This window comes from Bombina bombina, chromosome 2, assembly GCF_027579735.1.
Source record: "Bombina bombina isolate aBomBom1 chromosome 2, aBomBom1.pri, whole genome shotgun sequence".
In the NCBI taxonomy this organism is placed as follows: Eukaryota; Metazoa; Chordata; class Amphibia; order Anura; family Bombinatoridae; genus Bombina; species Bombina bombina.
The window spans coordinates 347263846-347286597 of record NC_069500.1 but is presented as its reverse complement, the minus strand read 5'-3'; the positions used below and the strand labels follow the sequence as shown (position 1 = coordinate 347286597).

The 22752-nt window shown below is 40.4% G+C and overlaps 1 protein-coding gene across 1 annotated transcript in view; it reads right to left on the bottom strand.

Annotated features, from left to right (window-relative positions):
- Window positions 1-22752, bottom strand: part of ALDH2 (aldehyde dehydrogenase 2 family member) — a 291434-nt gene that overhangs the window by 235642 nt on the left and 33040 nt on the right. The window contains exon 2 of the mRNA XM_053699758.1: window positions 7962-8066. Within this exon, the coding sequence (XP_053555733.1) occupies window positions 7962-8066 (105 nt within the window). The remainder of the gene's footprint in view (window positions 1-7961; window positions 8067-22752) is intronic.

Genomic DNA, 22752 nt, shown 5'->3' with positions numbered 1-22752 from the left:
CGCGTGGTGTCAGATATGGGGAACATTTTCTTAAAAAACAGGAGGGGGAACAAACTGAATACCTGGTCTATCCCACTCCCTAGTTACTATATCCGCAATCCTCTTAGGGACCGGGAACACAGTGTAAACAGGAACTTCTAGGTACTTGTCCATTTTACACAATTTCTTCTGGAACCACCAAAGGGTCACAGTCATCCAGAGTAACTAATACCCTCCCTGAGTAATAAACGGAGGTGTTCTAGTTTAAATTTAAAAGCCAACGTATCTGAGTCTGTCTGAGGAGCAATCTTTCCCCAAATCGAAAATTTCTCCCTCAGCAGCACATCCCTCGCCCCCATTTCAGAGCGTTGTGAGTGTATATCGGATACGGCTACTAAAGCGTCAGAATGCTCATAATCTGTTCTTAAAAAACGGAGCCATCATGCTTTGCAGGTAACACGGGCAGCTTAGATAAAAATACTGAGAGGGTATTATCCATAACTGCCGCCAAATCTTGTAAGGTAAAAGAGTTAGACGCGATAGAGGTGCTAGGCGTCGCTTGAGCGGGCGTAACTGGTGTGACACTTGGGGAGAGGTTAACGGGCTAACCCTCATTACCTCTGTCTAGAGAATCATCTTGGGCCACATTTTTAAGTGCAATGTATAGACATATCAGTACACGTGGGACACATTTTGAGAGGGGGTTCCACCATGGCTTCTAAACACATTGAACAAGGATTTTCCTTGGTGACAGACATGTTTACAGACTAGTAGTAAGACAAACAGGCTTAGAAATCACATTAATCAAGCAAAAACACACTTTGCAAAAAAAAGTTACTGTGCTTTAAGGAATAAAAAAGGCACACAATTTTCCAAAACAGTGAAAAATGCACCAAACTTTCTGAAATTTCAACAGTATGTACCTAAAGCATTGGTAAGATTGCACAAACTAGCAAAAAAAAAAAAAAATCGATTAACCCCTTAATGCCCCAAACCGGGATCAATAGTAAGCTAACAGACCGGTTAAAACAAATTTAGCACCTTGCCACAGCTCTGCTGTGGCCCTACCTTCCCTGAGGAGTCGGGATTTATGGGGAAAAAGCTTCTTATGGGTCCTCAAACTGTAGCAGGAGCCACCATGTGAACACAGACTGAAGATCTAGTCAATCTAACTGATCATCTGAGGCGCGAAAATAGGCCCCTCCCACCTTAAAGAAACACTCCTAGGAGTTATAATATTAGCCATGTGGGTAACAACCCCTGAAAGAAAACCAAAGGGACCTTCTAAGTGTCTCAAAAACGATGTTTATAAGTAAAAACCGTTTGCCATAAAAAAAGTGTCAACCAGCATAAATTAGCCCTGTTATGTAAGCTTGTAATTCCATACTTAGTCTCTGAATAAAGCTTACCCTTCCCTCATGGGGATCTTATCAGTCCTTTTCTAGCATTATCACAGTCTTGTCTAGAAATAAAATGAGCTGAACATACCTTATTGCAGCCTAATCTGCAAACCGTTCCCCCCAAATGAAGTTTTCTTGTACTCCTCAGTCCTGTGTGGGAACAGCAGTGGATTTTAGTTACAACATGCTAAAATCATCTTCCTCTCTGCAGAAATCTTCATCCCTTTTCTGCTGGAGAGTAAATAGTACAAACCTGGTACCATTTTAAAAATAACAACTTTTGCTTGTAGAACAAAAACTACAAATCTAACAACCACATTCCCTTTACCCTTCCGAGAGAGACCCAATTGCTTAGAGCCGGCAAAGAGAATGACTGGGGGGTGGAGCTAGAGGGGGATCTATATGGACAGCTCTGCTGTGTGCTCTCTTTGCCACTCCTGTTAGGAAGGAGAATATCCCACAAGTAAAGGATGAATCCGTGGACTGGATACACCTTACAAGAGAAATCAACTCTCTTCGGAGCAACAGGAACACTGTAGCTTGAAAATGACAGTCTGAGAATCAACCCAGGGGGAAGGTCGCCGCTCGTCGTACAACACACAATGCAGAAGAAATATTTGATATAGTTGTGAAGCCCTTCTCTGCACATCATAATCCCCCCCCCCCCGCACAGAGTGGAATCTAATGGCGGAGCATTGGCGTCTCATTAGTTTGATGGTAACTTGTGCCAGTTATTTGACCCTGGGGGCTTGTTTGGATCATCTGAACTGAGGGCCGCAGACACTGTTTAAGCGAACACTATAACTTCCAGAACTTAAGACTCGCTATATTATCAGATTACTTTTTGGGCAGCTAGGAGTTAGCAGTGCCGGTTCACAGAGCTGGCTATATAAATTTCACTTTGGGCTCCGCTTTATTACAAGGCTGTAAGACGTTAATGGTAAATATGCGGTTTGTTCGTTCTAGCAGCCCACTATTACTCCCTAATAGAACACTATTGCAGTCACCACTTGCTCTACGTTTGCTAGTTGGACATTAGACTACAGTTCATATATCTTGCGGTAGGATTGAGCCTTAAAGGATACTGAACCCAAAGTTTCTCTTTCGCGATTCAGATAGAGCATGCAATTTTAAGCAACTTTCTAATTTACTCCTATTAATTTTTCTTCGTTCTCTTGCCATCTTGATTTGAAAAAGAAGGCATCTAAGTTTTTTTTTGGTTCAACCACTGGGACAGCACATTTTTATTGGTGGATGAATTTATCCACCAATCAGCACGGACAACACAGGTTGTTCACCAAAAATAGGCCGGCATCTAACTTACATTCTTGCATTTCAAATAAAGATACCAAGAGAATGAAGACAATTTGATAATAGGAGTAAATTAGAACGTTGCTTAAAATTGAATGCTCTATCTGAATCACAAAAGAAAAAAAATGTGGGCTCAGTGTCCCTTTAAGTTTGTAATAATTATATGCTACTCAGAGTACCACTTCAGATGAACCACGCTGCAGATGCCGTTTCAGTTCTTTCATGCGTTGGTCTATTCAGATGTGGGTTCAATGCTACAATTTGGAAAGGGGACCAGCATTTTTTTTTTATTTATGTGACAGTATGAATAACTAATAAGGGACAGTTCAGCTAACTAAACTGTGTGCCACTTTATGTTTGTGTGATGATTACATAGGAAGACTGCTAGAGTGGGTTGAGTAGGACACTATGTAGTTAACTATGAATCACTAGCTATTAACCCATAACTCTCTAAAAATATATGTTCAGACTCAGAATTTCAAATAGCTGATATATAGAGTCCCCCTTATTATTGCACAAGCATCAGAGGTATTATCCCACTTTGATCCTAGACACTGGAGTTACATACTCCAATATGGATTAACCAGAATACTGTACTTATTGTTGCTAATAACCTCCTTGATAATGCCCAATATTCTTCTGCGCTGCCAGCGGCCGAAGTGGCGCAGTATGATTAAGGTTGAGTTATGGAGAGTAAAAGGGAAAGAGGCAATACAAGGTATGTTCATAACTTGCCAGCATTAGCAATCTGTTCATCCTAAATTGATACACCATAATTGCCTTCTGTACTGAGATCTCTCATGTAATGTGTTCATTGTTGCCATAACTTACTAGCACTATGCTAAAAGGAACGTCATAAGATGATCTGATACTTAAGCCTTCTCCCTAGTTGATAAGCTATAGTACCAACATCTTTACGAGTAACTTTAAAATTTTATGGGTACTCAGACGCTAATGGTTGCCCTATTACTCAAGGATTCAAAGGTTATCCCATACTTAGCAGGAACTGCCCATAATAATAGATATGGATTACTACGAGTCCTCCCTGGAGCAATGACAACTCTCACCCACCACACTATTATGGATCGAATCAGATCTATTTGAGTCATGTATACATAACAGTGTCATATATAAGCGAGAGGTACTTATTACAGCTTTAACCCTGTCACCTTGTTTATAGCAAACTTTAAAGCGTTCAGGGTTATTTACATACGTTATAATTTATATAACTGTTTAAGTTACATAAGGTCCAATCTATTGCTCTGAATTGCTATCCAATGCCGGGATTTATCTCCTTGTACCGTATGTTCTTTTAAAACAAAAACAAGCGGTATCCTTAGGACAATTCTTGTTGGGTTTCCATGCTGACTGCGACACAATCTGAAAGCATAACCGCTCACCATTGCCAATTACTAAAGCGTAAAAGGGTAATTTTGACCAAGTCTGTCTCACGTGGAGCAGCTGCATCAATTAGGGCACAGCTCGAACCATGTACGTCGCTGCGAACAGCTGGATCTGCAGAATCTCTCTGTATTTTTACTGTCCATTGTAAATGTTCAGGTTGATTGCATCACCATCCTCTGAGTTACTCCACACTTCTCCCAGTTGGTCGTGAGGCTGTAAGAGGGTGTCGAGGTGACTACTCCATCTTCCTCCCTTTTCTAGGTTAAAATAGAGTTTAAGCAGTTACCGATAAGCCTGCTGAGCCTTTGAAAGTGTTTCTACAGTAGTTCGATGAAAGGTGCTTCCACTTCTCGTTTAGTAACAGACATGCTGAATTTAAGATGCGAACTAGCTGCGTAGACTTAGATGGTTTTTAAGTGCGGAGAGCGTCTTAGTAGATTAATCTCTTAAGAAAAATAAAATTTTATATGCGGCATAACAAGCCATTCTATCCGGATAACCGGGGGGGGGGGGGAATGGGAGGGTTAGGTAAAGGTCTGGTCTAGTACAAGGCCGCCGCTGCCAACTCTACCGTTCCAGTTCCTTAGGGCTGCGGAAATAGAAGCCAGTGGTATCAAACTGATCAGCATTAAAAGTAAGATCCAAAATATATTATGAACAGGTATGGATGACTGATCTCGTCACCCAATAAGCAGCAGATTCATTGGGTCCTCTACTCAGCCTCTGAAGAAGCGACCATCATGGCCGCCACCCGGAAATGTTCCCCCCTGTGCCCCGGCCGCCTCCGTCTAAGAATTTCTGTCGTAATGGAGTAACTTTAGCCAGACTGGAAAGGAAGCAGGATGTACCCCAGGAGGCCAACTGTCCCTTAGTCCAGTCGGAACTGTGGATTGTGTATACAGAGCCAAGGAACTAAGGATTACTGGTTGTACTGGAGAATGAATGACATTAAACTTCAACTGTTCGGTATGAAGGACTCACACAGTCATGGTTTAGGGGTGCGGATTCGAAATGGATTAAACCTGATCCAAGGGGAGTGCCATCCAGAGCAGTGATTTTAAGACAGTGGTTTTTCTCCAGAAGAGATAATCCTGCCTGAATCATGAAACTGATACAGAAAATATCCAGCATCCCCTGAATCAATATTCTGAAGAATGGAGAGGGTAACAGGATTCGAGAGATTGAGAGGTATTTAGTAGTGACCACGCGTAGAGGTACCCCAGTTTTATCCTCTAAGCATTGGCTTTTCCCGGCAGGATATCACAGTTCTTTAGCTGGTTTGAGTTAGAACCACACAGTCTTTATCTCCTTCTTCTTGTCTTTCAGATTCTGTTTGTTTGAGGGAGGAAGATCTATGGGTTCCTCTACTGAGGTAACTAGAGGTGCTGAAGGGGTAGAGGATGGTCTAGAGACCAGACGAGGACGAGAGGAAGGATTCTGTGGAGTTCTGTCTCTCTCAGCTTGTCTCTCCTGAAAGCAAGAATACAAAGTGCTATGAATTCGTCCAGGGAAGTAGGGACATCACGATAGGTAAGCTCGTCCTTGATGTGTTCATGCAAACCTCTCCTAAAGGCCGCCTTGAGAGCACTGCCTTCCAACTGGTCTCGAGTGCCAAAGTGTGAAACTCGATGGCGTATTGTGCCACAGTTCTATAACCCTGGCGGACGATCCAAGAAAGAGTACTCTGCAGCAGCATCGTGGCCGGATGTCCCAAATACAGAAGAAAATGCAGAAGTGAAGGCATCAGCATTGTTCAGGAGTTGAGCGCTCTGTTCCAAAAGAGGAGAGACCCAGGCTAGGGTCTTGTCTTTCAGTAAGGAAACGAAAAAAGTGACCTTTGACTGATGAGACTGGAAGGTGTGGGGGTCATTGAGAAAGTGCAGCCTGCACTGGTGAGGAAAACCCTACAGTCAGCAGTACCATCATACTTGTCAGGTAATGGTATCCGGGGTATACTTCCAGAAGCAGGGGAAGGAGCTGCGGCACTAACATCGGGTACTGGCTGTGAAACAGGAGCAGCGTTCTTTTCTGCAACCAGTGAGGAGAGCAAAGCTGTTATAGCCTGTAGTATTGAATCCACACTCTGCAAATGTGTGGTGTGTGCTCCCAGCGTCAGACCCCAACGAGTAACTGCATTTGCTACCTCATTTGGGTACATGGCCCAAGTATAATGTAATGCTCGTGGATAGTCCCCTATCAGGCCAAACTTGGCCAGTAGTATTCTTTTCCCAGCGGAGTTTGTAAATGAGGTAAGCAGTACTCACAGCAGTACTTGGTCAGCAACAAAAGGATATCCAGCTGTATAGCAGTTCAGGGGTAAACCAATAGAATGGTCAAACAACGCAGAGTTCAGTATCAGTATAACAATCCAGAAGTTCAGGGGTTAAGGCAAGCAGAGTAGTCAAACAGGCAGAGTTCATCAACAGAGTATCAAAATAGCAATCCAGCACCCAGGAGAACACAAAGTAAACCTATATACTTGGGCACAGGTGAGAGAGATTTTAGGCACTTACAAAGAGAAGAAAGGGCGGGCAGTGATGATGTCATCACTGTGCTGCAGTTACACTGCCGCATCCCTAGCAACAGGAGGACTGCCTGCGTCTGTGGCAATGGCCACACCAGAGCGGAGAAGCAGCGTGAAAGTCTGCATACCATACCAAACAATTACAGAGGCCCTTTCTTATATTATCCTGGATGATGCCCTGGGTAGTAACACAAAAAGGAGGAAAAATGTAAATCAGACTGAACAACCAAGGAATCACTAGAGTATCTCAGTCTCCTGACTCAGTGAGGGGGGGAGGAGAGTGAAGGAGCACTATTTTGCACTAAACTAACACTGAGGTCTCCAAAGCGGTTTTAGAGCTAAAAAAAACCCTGACCATCTGAGGGCCTACTGCAGATGAGGACCAGAGTTCTGTAGTGTAGCTAAAGTCGACAGAGGTCAAATTTAAAAGATAAAAGTACCTTAAAAAAAAAAATAATGATGTGCCTAAAACTGTAATGTAGCGTTAAATTGTGTATGAGACTACGTTCCCAGGCTATGTGAAATGCGTACATGATCATGTTAATAGCCTGCAAGGTACTTATTCTACCATGCTCACCTTAGCTGCAGAAAACTGCTTCCAGTAGAAAGGCCTATCTATGGCAGCCCAAGCACGGTAAGTTTAAAAAAAAAAAAAAAAAAAAAAAAAAAAAAAAAAGTTTAAATTTATGCAGAAGGTCATGATAAAGATGAATCCTGTGTGCACGTTTATGCACATACCGTGTGTGGTATGTGAGTGCAAGCAACTACTAACCTGTCATCACTCACTATACTGTGCTTACCAAGCTACAGGAGACCTGCTTCCTGTGTAGTATGCACTAACACAGGATCTGAAGGCCAACAGGAGGCTAAAGGATGAATCAAGCGACTCCCTAGGAGGTAATTTACTCTCATTTCCAGTTGTACTCCTGTACACCCCTCGGCCCTATTCTCAGCTCTCTGAGTGGGATAACCTGTCTCAAATTGGTCTGAGGAAACCCTTTCAAATCGGTGTGTAACTCAGCATTTTAAGTTGCATTATTATTCCTTGCTGGCGGCAAAATATGGACTAAGGAATTATGGGGAAGAGGGAGGATTTGGAGCGTTTTGCCTCTTCTAGTTGGACTGAACTTGGGTACAGTAGGGAAAGCAAGCAACATTAGCATGCAGTGCAACTAAAGAAAATCACTTTGTCAATTTATTTATTTTTAAAACGTTATTACTCCATTTGTTATGTTGTAAAAAATAAATGCACAATCTACATTCAAAGCTGCATTTTGCTCTTCATTAATCAAAGGGAGTGACCAGGAATGACACCCTGTAATGCAATAGTCTTGCCTACTTACTTTATCTCCCTCAGCTACGTGGCAGATTACTTCTCCTGTGGACGGGTTGACTGAAGGAAAGGTCTTCTTGCTCACTGCATCATGCCATTCATTGTTTATAAAAAGCTGGAAGAAAAAAGATATTTACCACTTCATTATTGTGTAAAATGTCAGATTAGAATTTCAGACACTCTATGATTTTATGAACAGCTGAATGAATCAGCAAACAAAACCAAATAAAAAAAAAAAAAAAAAAAAACAACCCAGGCAACAGAACAAGACTGAGCAGGAGAAATCACGAATAAAAATCCTAAAATCTGAAAGATAATCAACATGCTGACATATGGGAGTATACACATGAGAAATACAAAACATTTTGTTTGCCTTTAACTTCAGGTCAAACAGATTAGATTCGCATTACGAAAACAGAATTTATGCTTACCTGATAAATTTCTCTCTTTTGCGATGTACCGAGTCCACGGATTCATCCTAACTTGTGGGATATTGTCCTTCCTGACAGGAAGTAGCAAAGAGAGCACCACAGCAGAGCTGTCTATATAGCTCCCCCCTTAACTAAACCCCCCAGTCATTCGACCGAAGGCCAAGGAAGAAAAGGAGAAAGAACTATAAGGTGCAGAGGTGACTGAAGTTTACATAAAAAATACTGTCTGTCTTGAATAGACAAGGCGGGCCGTGGTACATCGCAAAAGTAAGAAATTTATCAGGTAAGCATAAATTTTGTTTTCTTTTGCATGATGTACCGAGTCCACGGATTCATCCTAACTTGGTGGGATACCAATACCAAAGCTTTAGGACACGGATGAAGGGAGAGACAAGACAGGAACCTAAACGGAAGGCACCACTGCTTGCAAGACCTTTCTCCCAAAAATAGCCTCAGAAGAAGCAAAAGTATCAAATTTGTAAATTTTGGAAAAGGTATGAAGCGACGACCAAGTCGCAGCCCTACAAATCTGTTTAACAGAAGCATCATTTTTAAAAGGCCCATGTGGAAGCTACCGCTCTAGTAGAATGAGCTGTAATCCTTTCAGGAGGCTGCTGTCCAGCAGTCTCAAGCCAAACTAATGATGCTTTTCAGCCAAACAGGAAAGAGAAGTCGCCATAGCCTTTGACCCCTACGCTTTCCAGAATAGACAAACAAAGATGTTTGACGAAAATCTTTGGTTGCCTGCAAATAAAATTTCAAAGCTACGAACCACGTCCCAAGTTGTGCAACAGACGTTCCTTTTACAAGAAGGATTAGGACACAGAGAAGGAACAACAATTTCTTGATTGATATTCCTGTTAGAAACAACCTTAGGTAGGAACCTAGGCTTGGTACGCAAAACCACCTTATCAACATGGAACACAAGATAAGGAGATTCACATTGTAATGCAGATAGTTCAGAAACTCTTCGAGCTGAAGAGATAGCAACTAGGAACAAAACTTTCCAAGATAAAAGCTTAATATCCATGGAATGCATGGGTTCAAACGGAACCCCCTGAAGAACTTTAAGAACTAAATTTAGACTCCATGGCGGAGCAATAGGTTTAAACACAGGCTTAATTCTAACTAAAGCCTGACCAAAAAGCCCAAACATCTGGAACATCTGCAGACGCTTGTGCAACAAAATAGACAGAGCAGATATCCGTCCCTTTAGGGAACTATCTGATAATCTCCAATCCCTCTTGGAGAAAAGACAAAATCCTAGGAATTCTTGATTTTACTCCAGGAGAAGCCTTTGGATTCGCACCAAGAGAGATAATTACGCCTGAATCAAGGTATTTATGACTGACTATGACTATAGAATCAAGCGTTCAATCTCCAAGCAGTCAGTTGCAGAGAAATTAGATTTGGATGCTTGAATGGACCTTGAATCAGAAGGTCCTGTCTCGATGGCAGAGAACATGGTGGAAGGGATGACATGTCCACCAGGTCTGCATACCAAGGCCTGCGTGGCCACGCAGGCGCTATCAAAATCACTAATGCTCTCTCCTGTTTGATTCTGGCAATCAGACGTGGAAGGAGAGGGAAAGGTGGAAAAACATAAGCCAGGTTGAACGACCAGGGTACTGCTAGAGCATCTATCAGAACAGCCTGAGGATCCCTTGACCTGGAGCCGTAACGAGGAAGTTTGGCGTTCTGACGAGAGACAATCAGATCCAACTCTGGTGTGCCCCATAGCCGAACCAGCTGAGCAAACACCTCCGGATGAAAAGTCTGACGACTTAGCGATCTGGGAGGCAGATTTTCTGACAAATGGCAAGAGTGAGCCTCTGCCCATTGGATTATCCTTGAGACCTCTATCATCGCTAAGGAACTCTTTGTTCTGCCCTAATGATTGATATAAGCCACAGTCGTGATGTTGTCCGACTGAAACCGGATGAATCTGGCCGAAGCCAGCTGAGGCATGCCTGGAGAGCATTGAATATCGCTCTTACTTCCAGATATTTATAGGTAGGAGAGCCTCCTCCCGAGTCCACAACCCTGAGCTTTCAGGGAATTCCAGACTGCACCCCAGCCCAGAAGACTGTCGTCTGTTGTCACTATAACCATTCTGGCCTGCAGAAACACAATCCTGGGACAGATGATCCTGTGACAACCACCAAAGAAGAGTCTCTGGCCTCTTGATCCAGATTTATCTGAGGAGATAAAATACACATAATCCCATTCCACTGATTGAACATGCATAGTTGCAGTGGTCTGAGATGCTAGCGAGCAAACGGAACTATGTCCATTGCCGCCACCATTAGACCGATTACCTCCATACACTGAGCCACTGACGGCCGAGGATTGGAATGAAGACCTCGGCAGTTGGACAAAATCTTTGATTTTCTGACCTCAGTCAGAAATATTTCATGTCCACCGAGTCTATCAGAGTCCCTAGAAATTAAACTCTTGTGAGGGGGGGGGGGAAGAACTTTTTTACGTTCACTTTCTAACCCGTGAGACCTTAGAAAGGCCAACACTAAGTCTGTGTCAGACTTGGCTAGCTGGAAGGACGACACTTGAAATTAGAATGTAGTCTAGATAAGGCGCCATTGCTATGCCCCGTGGCCTTAGAACCGCCAGAAGGGACCCTAGCACCTGCATGAAAATTTGCGGCGCCGTGGCCAACCCGAAAGGAAGAGCCACAAACTGATAATGCTTGTCCAGAAAGGTGAACCTGAGGAACTGGTGATCTTTGTGGATAGGAATGTGCAGATACGCATCCTTTAAGTCCACGGTGGTCAAATATTGACCCTCCTGGATCAACGGTAAGATAGTGCCAAATGGTCTCCATCTGAAAGATGGAACTCTTAGGAATTGGTTTAGCGATCTTGAGATCCAGAATTGGTCTGAAGGTTCCCTCCTTTTGGGAACTATAAACAGATTGGAGTAGAACCCCTGCCCCTGTTCTGCTTTTGGAACTGGGCAGATCACTCCATGGTAAAAAAGGTCTTCTACACAGCATAAGAACCGCCTCTCTTTTTGTCGGGTTTACAGACAATTGAGAAAGATGGAACCTCCCCCTTGGAGGGAATCCTTGAAATCTAAAAAGGTATCCACTGGGTTACAATTTCTACTGCCCAGGAATCCTGAACGTCTCTTGCCCAGGCTGAGCAAAGAGAGAGAGTCTGCCCCCTACTAGATCCGGGTCCCAGATCGGGGGCTACCCCTTCATGCTGACTTAGTGGTAGCAGCAGGCCTTTTTGGCCTGTTTACCCTTGTTCCAAGCCTGATTAGGTCTCCAGGTTGGCTTGGATTGTGCAAAGTTCCCCTCTTGCTTTGCAGCAGGGGAGGAGGTAGAGGGACCACTCTTGAAGTTTCGAAAGGACGAAATTATTTTGTTTGGTCCTTGTCTTATTTGACTTATCCTGAGGGAGGGTATGACCCTTCCCCTCCAGTAATGTCTGAAATGATCTCTTTCAATGCAGGCCCGAATAGGGTCTTACCCCTTGAAAGGGATGGAAAAAAGCTTAGATTTAGATGACACATCAGCAAACCAGAACCTTAAGCCATAACGCTCTACGCGCTAAAATGGCAAAACCTGAATTTCTAGCCGCTAATTTAGCAAGATGAAAAGCGGGCGTCTGTAATAAAAGAATTAGCCAACTTAAGAGCCTTAATTCTGTCCAAAATAGCATCTAGTGGGGTCTCCATCTGAAGAGCCTCAACCAAAAGGCAGCTGCAGTGGTTACAGGAACAATGCATGCTATAGATTGAAGAAGAAAACCTTGATGAACAAAAAAATTTTCTCTTTAGGAGACCCTCTAACTTTTTATCCATAGAATAAATGAAAGCACAACTGTCTTCAATAGGTATAGTTGTACGCTTAGCCAGGGTAGAAATAGCTCCCTCCACCTTAGGGACCGTCTGCCATGAGTCCTTTATGGTGTTAGAAATGGGAGACATTTTCTTAAAAACAGGAGGGGGAGAGAACGGAATACCTGGTTTATCCCACTCCTTAGTAACTATGTCCGAAATCCTCTTAGGGACCGGAAACACACCAGTGTAAACAGGAACCTCTAAATATTTGTCCATTTTACACAATTTCTCTGGAACTACAATAGGGTCACAATCATCCAGAGTAGCTAAAACCTCCCTGAGCAATAAGCGGAGGTGCTCTAGCTTAAATTTAAATGCGTCATATCTGACTCTGTCTGAGAGAACATCTTTCCTGAATCAGAAATCTCTCCCTCAGACAGCAAATCCCTCATCCCTACCTCAGAACATTGTGAGGGAATATTGGATACGGCTACTAAAGCGTCAGAAGGCTCAGCATTTGTTCTTAACCCAGAGCTACTGCGCTTCACTTGCAACCCAGGCAGCTTAGATAAAACCTCTGTGAGGGTAGTATTCATAACTGAAGCCATATCTTGCAAGGTGAAAGAATTAGACGTATTAGAAGTACTTGGCTTCGCTTGTGCGAGCATTACTGGTTGTGACACTTGGGGGAGAACTAGATGGCAAAACCTGATTTCCTTCTGTCTGAGAATCATCTAATGACAAACTTTTATAAGTCAAAATATGCTGTTTGCAATTTATAGACATATCAGTACAAGTGGGACACATTCTAAGAGGGGTTTCCACAATGGCTTCTAAACAAATTGAACAATGAGTTTCCTCAGTGTCAAACATGTTTAACAGACTAGTAATAAAGCAAGCAAGCTTGGAAAAAACACTTTAATGAAAAAAAAAACACAATTTGCAAAAACGGTACTGTGCCTTTAAGAGGAAAAATGCATACACAAACTGCAAAACAGGTTAAAATTGCTTCAATTTTTCTGAAATTTTAACAGTGGACCCACTAAGCTTTAGAAGGATTGCACCACAAGTTAATAAGCAATAAACCCCCAAATGAAAAAAACGGATTGAAAATTGTCTAAAACCGGTTAAAAACCCCTAAAGCACCTTGCCACAGCTCTGCTGTGGCCCTACTGCCCTTAGGAAGCGATAATATGGGGTTTAAAGCTTCAATTAGTCCCTCAGGAGAAGTTGCTTGCTGCTTGTAAATGCAGGCCCCGCCCACCTCACTCGATGTTGCTGGGGCCTACACAAAACTAACAAACCTTGCCTGAAAGCCATGTGGGTTATAAACAACCCCAAAGAACCCTCAAGCAATGTCCATAAAACAGAAAACGTTACTCCCAGACACAAAAAGTTTGTCCTACAGTTACATAAACTGAGTGCCCACAAAAATTAACCCTTTATGCAAGCTAGTAAAAACCTATGATAACACTAGGGATTACCTGCTTACCCTTCCCCTAATGGGGACACTGTCAGCCTTTGAGTTAACACAGTCTCTGCAGAAAATATGACTGAACATACCTCATTGCTGTATAGCAAGAAACCGTTCCTCACACTGCAGTTTTCCTGTACTCCTCAGCTCATGTGGGAACAGCAGTGGACCTTAGATACAAATGCTAAGATCATCATCCTCCAGGCAGAAATCTTCATCTATGTCTGTCAGAGTAAATAGTACATCACCGGTACCATTTAAAAATAACAGTTTAACACCTCTTCTCTTTACTCTTCCTGCTTAGAGCCAGCAAGGAGAATGACTGTGGGTGGAGTTAAGGGGGGGAGCTATATAGACAGCTCTGCTGTGGTGCTCTCTTTGCTACTTCCTGTCAGGAAGGACAATATCCCCACAAGTTAGGATGAATCCGTGGACTCGGTACATCATGCAAAAGAAAGTACACTTTATTTAGCGCATAAAAAAGTGTTTAGGTTTTAAAAGGGTCAAAAATAAAACTTTGTTACACCATTTTATCGTAGCACAACTGTCCCTTGCAATGCTGTTAAACACATATGTAAAGTATCGCTGAGGGACAGTATATCTCTCAACTCTTTGCCTGCTTTTTTTTCTCTAACACCTGAGACTTCATATCTTTGAGCCCTTATGACTTTATGTAACAATTTTTACTAGATAGTGTTAGGAGTGTAACTGTACTTTGTAATGTATTTTTGTGTGTTTAGGGAGACTATTTTGTTTCGAGAAACAGTTAACCAGAGCTCTGAGGTTGCGATAACCCGACGTGCGTAAACTGCAATTGCATTTAAGGGTTCTCATTTACTTCAAAAGACCCGACGTATGCAAACACTCATGATAAAACCACTTATTGTTCGGTTGCCACTCATAATCTGGCCCACAATGTATCAAGAAATAAGTTTACTCAATTCTTCCCTCAAGTACCCCTAAAAAAACAGATTATACATTTCCTGGCAGGGATGATCTACTTCTGACTAAGCAGAATGCGTGGACAAATTTCTTCAATAAAAAACCAAAAAAAACACAAACGCATGGGGGCCTATTTATCATTGCATCAATCTTTGACGCAGGTCGTTGGAGTCAATACGCACGCCAGACATTGCTGCCTCGAATCTACATAAGACTGCCTTATGAAAAAGTCTGTCAAAAACACGAGCTTCAAGTACGGAGCAATGAGCATCGGACTGTTGATAAATAAGAGTCATAGATGTTGCGGATATTCTGTTTTTTTTTCAACTTTATTTATACCATTTCATTACTGTCCATGAACAACAGATGGAAAAATAGATTAGCTTTAGAGAAATATGCTTAATGTCCAAGAAATAGCTAGATTTATACCTGAACAAACCGAAAATTACTTTCTATGAAATATTATGTATTTGTTATACAAAAAAAAAATAACTGATATTTTCACGTAAATTAATGTTTATTTTTATTTCTAGAAATCATGATATGCCTCATGTTTTTTTAAAATGATCATTAATGCTAAAATTGTGTACATACGAAATTATATATATTCTATATATATACTATATATATATATATATATATATATATATATATAATATATATATATATATTATATATATATATATATATATATATATATATATATATATACATACACACACACATATACTTACACACCGCAGCTAGGGAAGCGCTAAGACACAAACAGCGTGTCAGATCCGATCACATGACTCTCTTCCGTAGTGAACACACCCTCTTGCTTGACGTCCGTGATGACATATCAGTATTCACTCATCTGCTCCGGTGCAAAGGAACATTGAGCGCTCCATCCAAGCCCACCAGACAAACAAAGAAACAGCAAAGTCAGCGCACCCCCCGCAGCAATGAGACTCAACAAATAAATGTGCCAAGTAGTTTACCTGTTTATTTTGAACATGCGGAACAAAGGGCTAAAAACAAGCCTAATATGCCAAATGGCAAAGACTCAGCACGTAAGGAAAAACAGCATATGACAGCAGAAAGTTTCCCTCCTTTCAGGTGTCAGATCAGACCTTCATTGACAAATGGATCTTTATTCTTACAGAGTGCTCTTTAGCACTTATTGATCTACTAATTGAATTTAAGAAATCTTTGCGTCAAGAATTGGGTGATGAAAAGCAGAAATTGCAGTCTTTTTTACGTCCTCTTAGTGATAACCCAGATTTTGCCAAATATGATACTAATTGCAGAAGGTTATCACCGAGTTTAAAAAACAATCTTTGGAATTTCAAAAAACAAAAGATAATGAGAGATAAACAGGACTATGAGCAAATAAAGTATACAAGTGGACCGTGTCCAATACTAGACGGAGATATAGGAGCACCTATAAAGGTCGAGGTTCTGAGAACAGGAAAGTGAGATTTGCAGATACTGACACTGAATAGGACTACGATTCCTCTGACATTGAAACATCTGGTGAGATTGCCTCCGGTACTGAGGAAGTTACATCTTTTGCACTTGAATCTCATTACAGTGTCACAGTCAAAAACAGGAAGGGCCATCAAACAATCCACTGCCCGCCGCAAAAAATACGCAGAGGGGGACGAGGAAAATCGTGCAAATCAAAGCCAGGATCAAGCACCCAAGCCCAGGCGTTATCCACAGAGGAAGAGAGCAACACAATTCCAGAAATATGCATGAATATGAGATAATGTTATTAACCGGTCTTCCTTTGTTCTATCTAAGACACAGATAGAGGTTTTGTCTTTGGGTCTTGGTTTCTCCCCCTCTACACATTTCTAATCTTTTCAATACAGTTATTGACCTTAACAAATTTGTGAGGTTGCTTGTTCTCAAGAAACATTTCTTGGGAGTTACTAATACTGTACAGGATGAGGTGGTTGGGGAGAGGCCAGTACCCACTAGAATTGGTCTTGATTTTTCAGAGGAATGTTCCGTTTTGGACCTTATGGAATTGGATAGAGACAATCAGTCTCTTAAATATTGGGGTTACTCAGGATATTACCAAACTAAAAGGTAAATCTAAATTTTACCCAGTAAAATTAGATCCAATTCCATAGAGGTTTTTCAGAAAACAGTTGAACTAGAATGAAAAAAACTAAGTTCATGTGAATTTGAAAAAAAAGACATCACAGAGATAATCTAAGGCACAATTTCTATCTATTCAAGAATTAAAAAACAATCAGGAGCTTGTCATTCGCAACTCAGATAAAGGTGGTAAGGTAGTGGTTCTTAATCGCCAGGACTATCTGGATGAGGCTTAGACAGTTACTGGATGATTCAGTGTATGAGAAACTTAAAAGCAACCCTGTGTTCTTTTACAAATCGGCTCTTAAGACTATTTTGGAGCAGGCTTTAAATGATGGTATTATCAAACTAGCTAATTTTGATTTTCTATACACTGAGCACCCGGTCTCGGCTATTTTTCATTACCTTCCAAAAGTCCACAAGCATCCCACTCGTCCACCTGGTAGACCCATAGTGGCTGGGATAGGCTCTTTAAATGAGCCTCTTTCCCAATTGATAGATGGCTATTTGCAACCTTTAGTCTTGAGTCTTATGAGTTACATTAGAGACACGTCAGATGTTATCACTCAGATTGAAAGCCTAGTTTGGCAGGAAGATTTTACTTTTGTTACTATCGACGTGGTCTCTTTGTATACTTGCTATCCCTCATGACAAAGGGGCATTGGCTATTAAGTTCTTTTTGGATACTTTTTCCACATATGACATTGCTTTGAAGAGATTCATTGAGGTCTCCGTTGAATATTTGTTGACCCACAATTATTTCTTTTTGAGGGGGATTTCTAGCTCCACGAGGCGTGGGACAGCAATGGGGGCCAAGTTTGCCCCTTCCTATGCCAACCTATACTTGGGTTGGTGGGAGCTTTCCCATGTCTATTGGAGATGGAACCCCTTCAGAGAGTACATACATATTTTGGTCGTTACATCGACGATATTTTGTTGATTTGGGAAAGGGTCCGGCAGACTCTCCTTGAATCGTTTCTATCCTACTTACCAGAACAATGCACTGAATCTACAGTTCACTATGGAAAGTGACAAACATTCAATTTCCTTTTTGGACATTGAGTTACACTCCAATCTCCAGTCTTCATGTATTGAGATTGAATGTTCCGTAAACCTATATCTGGAAATACCAATTTTGAATGCCAAATCATGTCATCCAAAGCACACTATACAGTCTATTCCCTAAGAGTCAGTATATAGGGTTAAGCGTAACTGCACTAACCAATCGAGCTATGAGAACATTCCAGTGACTAACTGAAAGGTTAGCCCAGAGAGGGTATTCTCCTAATTGTTTACAACAAAACTAAACGAGATATTGATCTTCTTGACAGAAAAGATCTTTTTGTGTCGGGTAGATCAAAGAATCCAGATGGTTCAACAATTAAAATTTATCACTTCTTACAGCATGGAATATGGCACTCCCTATATTGACCACTGATGACAGCCTGGTTGATATAGTTAAAGAGGGTGTTTGTCTTTGTTTCTCGTAGGGCTCAAGACACTAGGGAGCATACCTGTCTCCCCTCTATGTTGCCACGGCAACAGTCACAAAGAAATTGGCTTTCAATCAAACCTGGTTTCTTCAAATGTGGCAGTAAGAGATGTAAGTCCTGTGCCTATGCGTCTTTTGGCACTAGTTTTGCATCAAGTAACAACCACAAGATATTTGAAATTCGTGAACATATGACATGCAATTCTTGTTATGTCATATATCTTTTGACCTGCAGGGGGTGCTTCAGGCAGTACGAGGGACCAAACGACACGTGCGTTAAAGGATCCCTTTCTTGAGCATTTACCGCTCATTGAGGACCCAGAGTCCACTACCCCCCATCTCCCTGCATTCAAAGACACCACAATTCTGATAGTTCATTGCCGACATTTCCAAGCAATCCAATTGATCTCTAGCACCCAAGAGGTGGAAATAGAGGTACTGCTCTTAGTAAAAGAAGTATATTGGAATTTTCAGATGGGCACTAGAGTGCCGGCAGGGTTAATTTTGATTGGGATGTAAGATTATTTGTAGATCAATAGAGGTTATTATTTTTTTTACTATCTTTTTTTACTCTATTCAGCTTTATTGCTTTTTGATTTTGGTATTTTGACTTAGTATCATTAGAATTTATTTTTTTAAATCTAATGTGGCACTAATTTTTGTGAAATTAGAAATATATTTAAGTTCATACTTTTGTACAAATATTTTTCATTTTTATATTTTTTTTTATTTTTTTCATTTTTCATTTATTATATTTGTATAATTGTGTTTACATTATTTGTGTATCTTTATAGTGCCTATTTGATTATATGTATATGCTTGTTAAATACTTTGTAAGCACATATATATATTTTTTTGGTTGATACGTTGTAACTCCAGTGATTTGTTTCGCCCATATTTACTTGTCCTTAATGATTGGCTATACATTAATTAGCCCTTTCTGTGCTGTGATTGCACAACAGTTGTGTATTTAAGGCACTGAATTGTGGGAAACAAACATGGTCACTGAGGATTACTATGTAGCAACATAAGGAAACGCGTCTGACCTAATTTTTTTTCCCTATCCTGCTGCCTGTCATATGCTGTTTTTTTCCTTACGTGTTGGAGTACTTTGCCATTTGGCATATTAGGCTTGTTTAGCCCTTTGTTCCGCATGTTCAAAATAAACAGGTAAACTACTTGGCACATTTATTTGTTGAGTCTCATTGCTGCCGGGTGTGCTGGACTTTGCTGACATACATACACACACACAGGTGGCCCTCGTTTTACAACAGTTCAATTTACACCGTTTCAGAATAACAACCTTTTTTCCAGTCATGTGACTGCTATTGAAAAGCATTGAGAAGCAGTGCATTTATTAATATAACCAGTATTTGGAGCTGTCCGCTTGTGATGCAGCAAAGCCAAGCAAGCTGAAATTAATCAGTTTAACCAGACCTGAGCTATCAAGCAGATTTCAAAGGAACAAGATCCTCCTGTCTATAAATCAGTCCAGATTGGAATGCATAGAACAAATCTTTTTCTTTTTTTTTTTAAACATTTTAATTTGACTTAAAATGAGCCCTGCTCCTGTCCAGGAATCCAATACAGGCATATAGCAGTAGGGGTGGGGGGGTGCTCCTTTCAGAAATGCTAGCAGTAGGGGTGGGGGGTGCTCCTTTCAGAAATGCTGTGCCTTGCTGATATCAAATACATTGTAGATGCAGTTAAGTTAACCCAGCTACAGAGGGACTGCAGTTAAAGGGACAGTCTAGGCCAAAATAAACTTTCATGATTCAGATAGAGCATGTAATTTTAAACAATTTTCCAATTTACTTTTATCACCAATTTTGGTTTGTTACCTTGGTATTCTTAGTTGAAAGCTTAACCTAGGAGGTTCATATGCTAATTTCTTAGACCTTGAAGCCAACCTCTTTCAGATTGCATTTTAACAGTTTTTCACCACTAGAGGGTGTTAGTTCACATATTTCATATAGATAACACTGTGCTCGTGAAGTAATCTGGGAGCAGGCACTGATTGGCTAGACTGCAAGTCTGTCAAAAGAACTGAAAAAAGGGGCAGTTTGCAGAGGCTTAGATACAAGATAATCAGAGGTTAAAAGTATTATTATTATTATTATTATTATTATAACTGTGTTGGTTATGAAAAACTGGGAAATGGGTAATAAAGGGATTATCTTTTAAAAACAATAAAAAAATCTGGTATAGACTGTCCCTTTAAAAGCTTTTTGGCAGCCATGGGGGTTTAACTGCATCTGCTATGTATTTGAGCCGTTTCTCAGAGAGCAGATTGTGTGGGAGGTTCAATAATGATTGCATACCCTACGTTTCAGACTGCAGACATCCCTAGGGGGAAATATAAGTAAGTGGCTTTCCCTCTTCATTCCTGCATGGGCTCTGCTTTTAGACTTCTAGATTTCAGCAGCTGGCCGGCTGCTACAGAGATCAGAAAGTGAAAGTAAAACTACCATTTTGCAAATGTGTGCTAAAAGCAACCAATAGATGCAGCTGGTTTGAAGAAATCACATACAAATCCATGCATTACAGCCACTTCTCAGGATTTTTTTTTAATCACGGTTTTAAAATCGCATATATTGCGATTAATCGTGCAGCCCTAATTAAAAATAAATAAATTATATACATATACACACACACACACATATATACATATACAAAAACATTTGCATGTCTTTTATATTTCTGTGTTTATTAATACCACTATATGTATATAGTGTAAATGTATTATTGTGTGCAGGGAATATAACATGTAATCAAGGTATCATATGTAATTGCAATCAACGGATATTTTAAAGAGCTGGGCCAGTTCTCTCTGCATCTGTGTAACCTCCTCCTGATTGCAGTCTAGTTTTAAACACCACCCCTACACAGGTATAAAAAAAATAATAATATATGGGATGGCATATAAGATGACATTTCTTAATGAATATTAAATTCAAGAGAAGGAAGTAAAACACTGAAAACAGCATGACAGTAAAGAGAAGATTTAAATTAATGCTGTATCTGATTCATGACTGTTTTATGTTGACTATCCCTTTTAACTATCAGCTTAAGATTATATTAAATCAGACATAAGAATTTTATAATTGTCTAAAATATTAGACTGTGTGTGTCCTAATGTCATCATCATTGTTTAACTTTAATACTAATTTTACATATACATACTTTCAAAGTATAATAATTCACAATGTAACAAATGGCACTTACAAGTTCTGATGAGTGATCAATGACTGAAGTATCGAGCAATTTGATTCGTTAGTGATAGAAAATATATATTTAAATCAGATTGACTGATGTCATAAATCATGTGATTATGCATTTTCCAATCAAAAGTGGTTGAAAATGTCACTAGTTTGTGGGTTGAGTATTGCATCATATTTGGTGCGAAAAGTGTTGCGTCAATTTGGTGCGAAATAGAGTGGGACTTGTATTACATGCCTTAAAACATGGTGCAAATAGATTTATCCAAAAAAAGGAAGTTAGCTATATTATGTTATGTATTTATTTCATTGTCATCGCTATATTTACAAGTGCACCAAATTTGGAGCAATAATATTGTCCCCTTGCTTTGTAATGAGAGACAAAGATGTAAGATAATCCATAAGTAGTAATGTATTTTTTCATTGTTCTCTATATTTACTAGTGCATCAAATATGGAGCAATAATATTGTTTGATTTAGAAAGAGTATACAATTTAAATAAAGTTTCTAATTTACTTTTATTATCTAATACGCTTCATTGTCTTGCAGCATCGAAAAAAACCGTGTGTTTTAAGACTCTCATTGATTTCTATGGCATTCACGGCCTCAAGGGGGGGCGTTTTGAACAAAAGGTACGCTGCGTCGGAATGGACGTGAGCGTACCTGTTGAATGTTTGATAAATTGGGCAAGTGGGTCAGATGGAGTCGAATGTGACTGCGGATGATCAGTATTCCACTCAAACACCACAAGCATCGATCTGCGTCTGATTAATATCGCGGGAGCGTATATTACGTCACACAACATTTGACGATCTTGACGCTTTTGTTAACTACGGCGGATAAAATTTGTGTCAAATTTGACGCGTACTTCCAGCTTTGATAAATCGGCCCCATAGGGTGTTTTAAGTGGATAGTATTTTAATACCATTTTTGGGACTCTTGAAATAATATACTTACATATTGCAAAAATGTATCCCTGTTGGAGAAATTATTGCTCAAGAGGGAAAATTAGTTTGTCCTTATCCAGATCTTGTGTTTATTTACATTACATAACATCATATAGTTTCCAATGCCAACTATTTAGAGAGCTAAATTAAGATTCTTTGTTCACAGTTGTAGAGTTTTGACTGATCACATGAAACCTCTTGCATTATAGTTACATCTGGGAATTATGTGGAATAAGCCCTTTTAAAGAGTAAATATTCTGCTAATATAAAGCGTGTGCTATTGCTGGCTCCAGTTATGCACATCAGCAGGCAACATAAAAAAAATAAAAAATCAGATGCTCAGTCATTTTCATTCGCTTTAATTTGGCTACCCAAATGATTATTTGGAGAAGGATTGTGAAGATG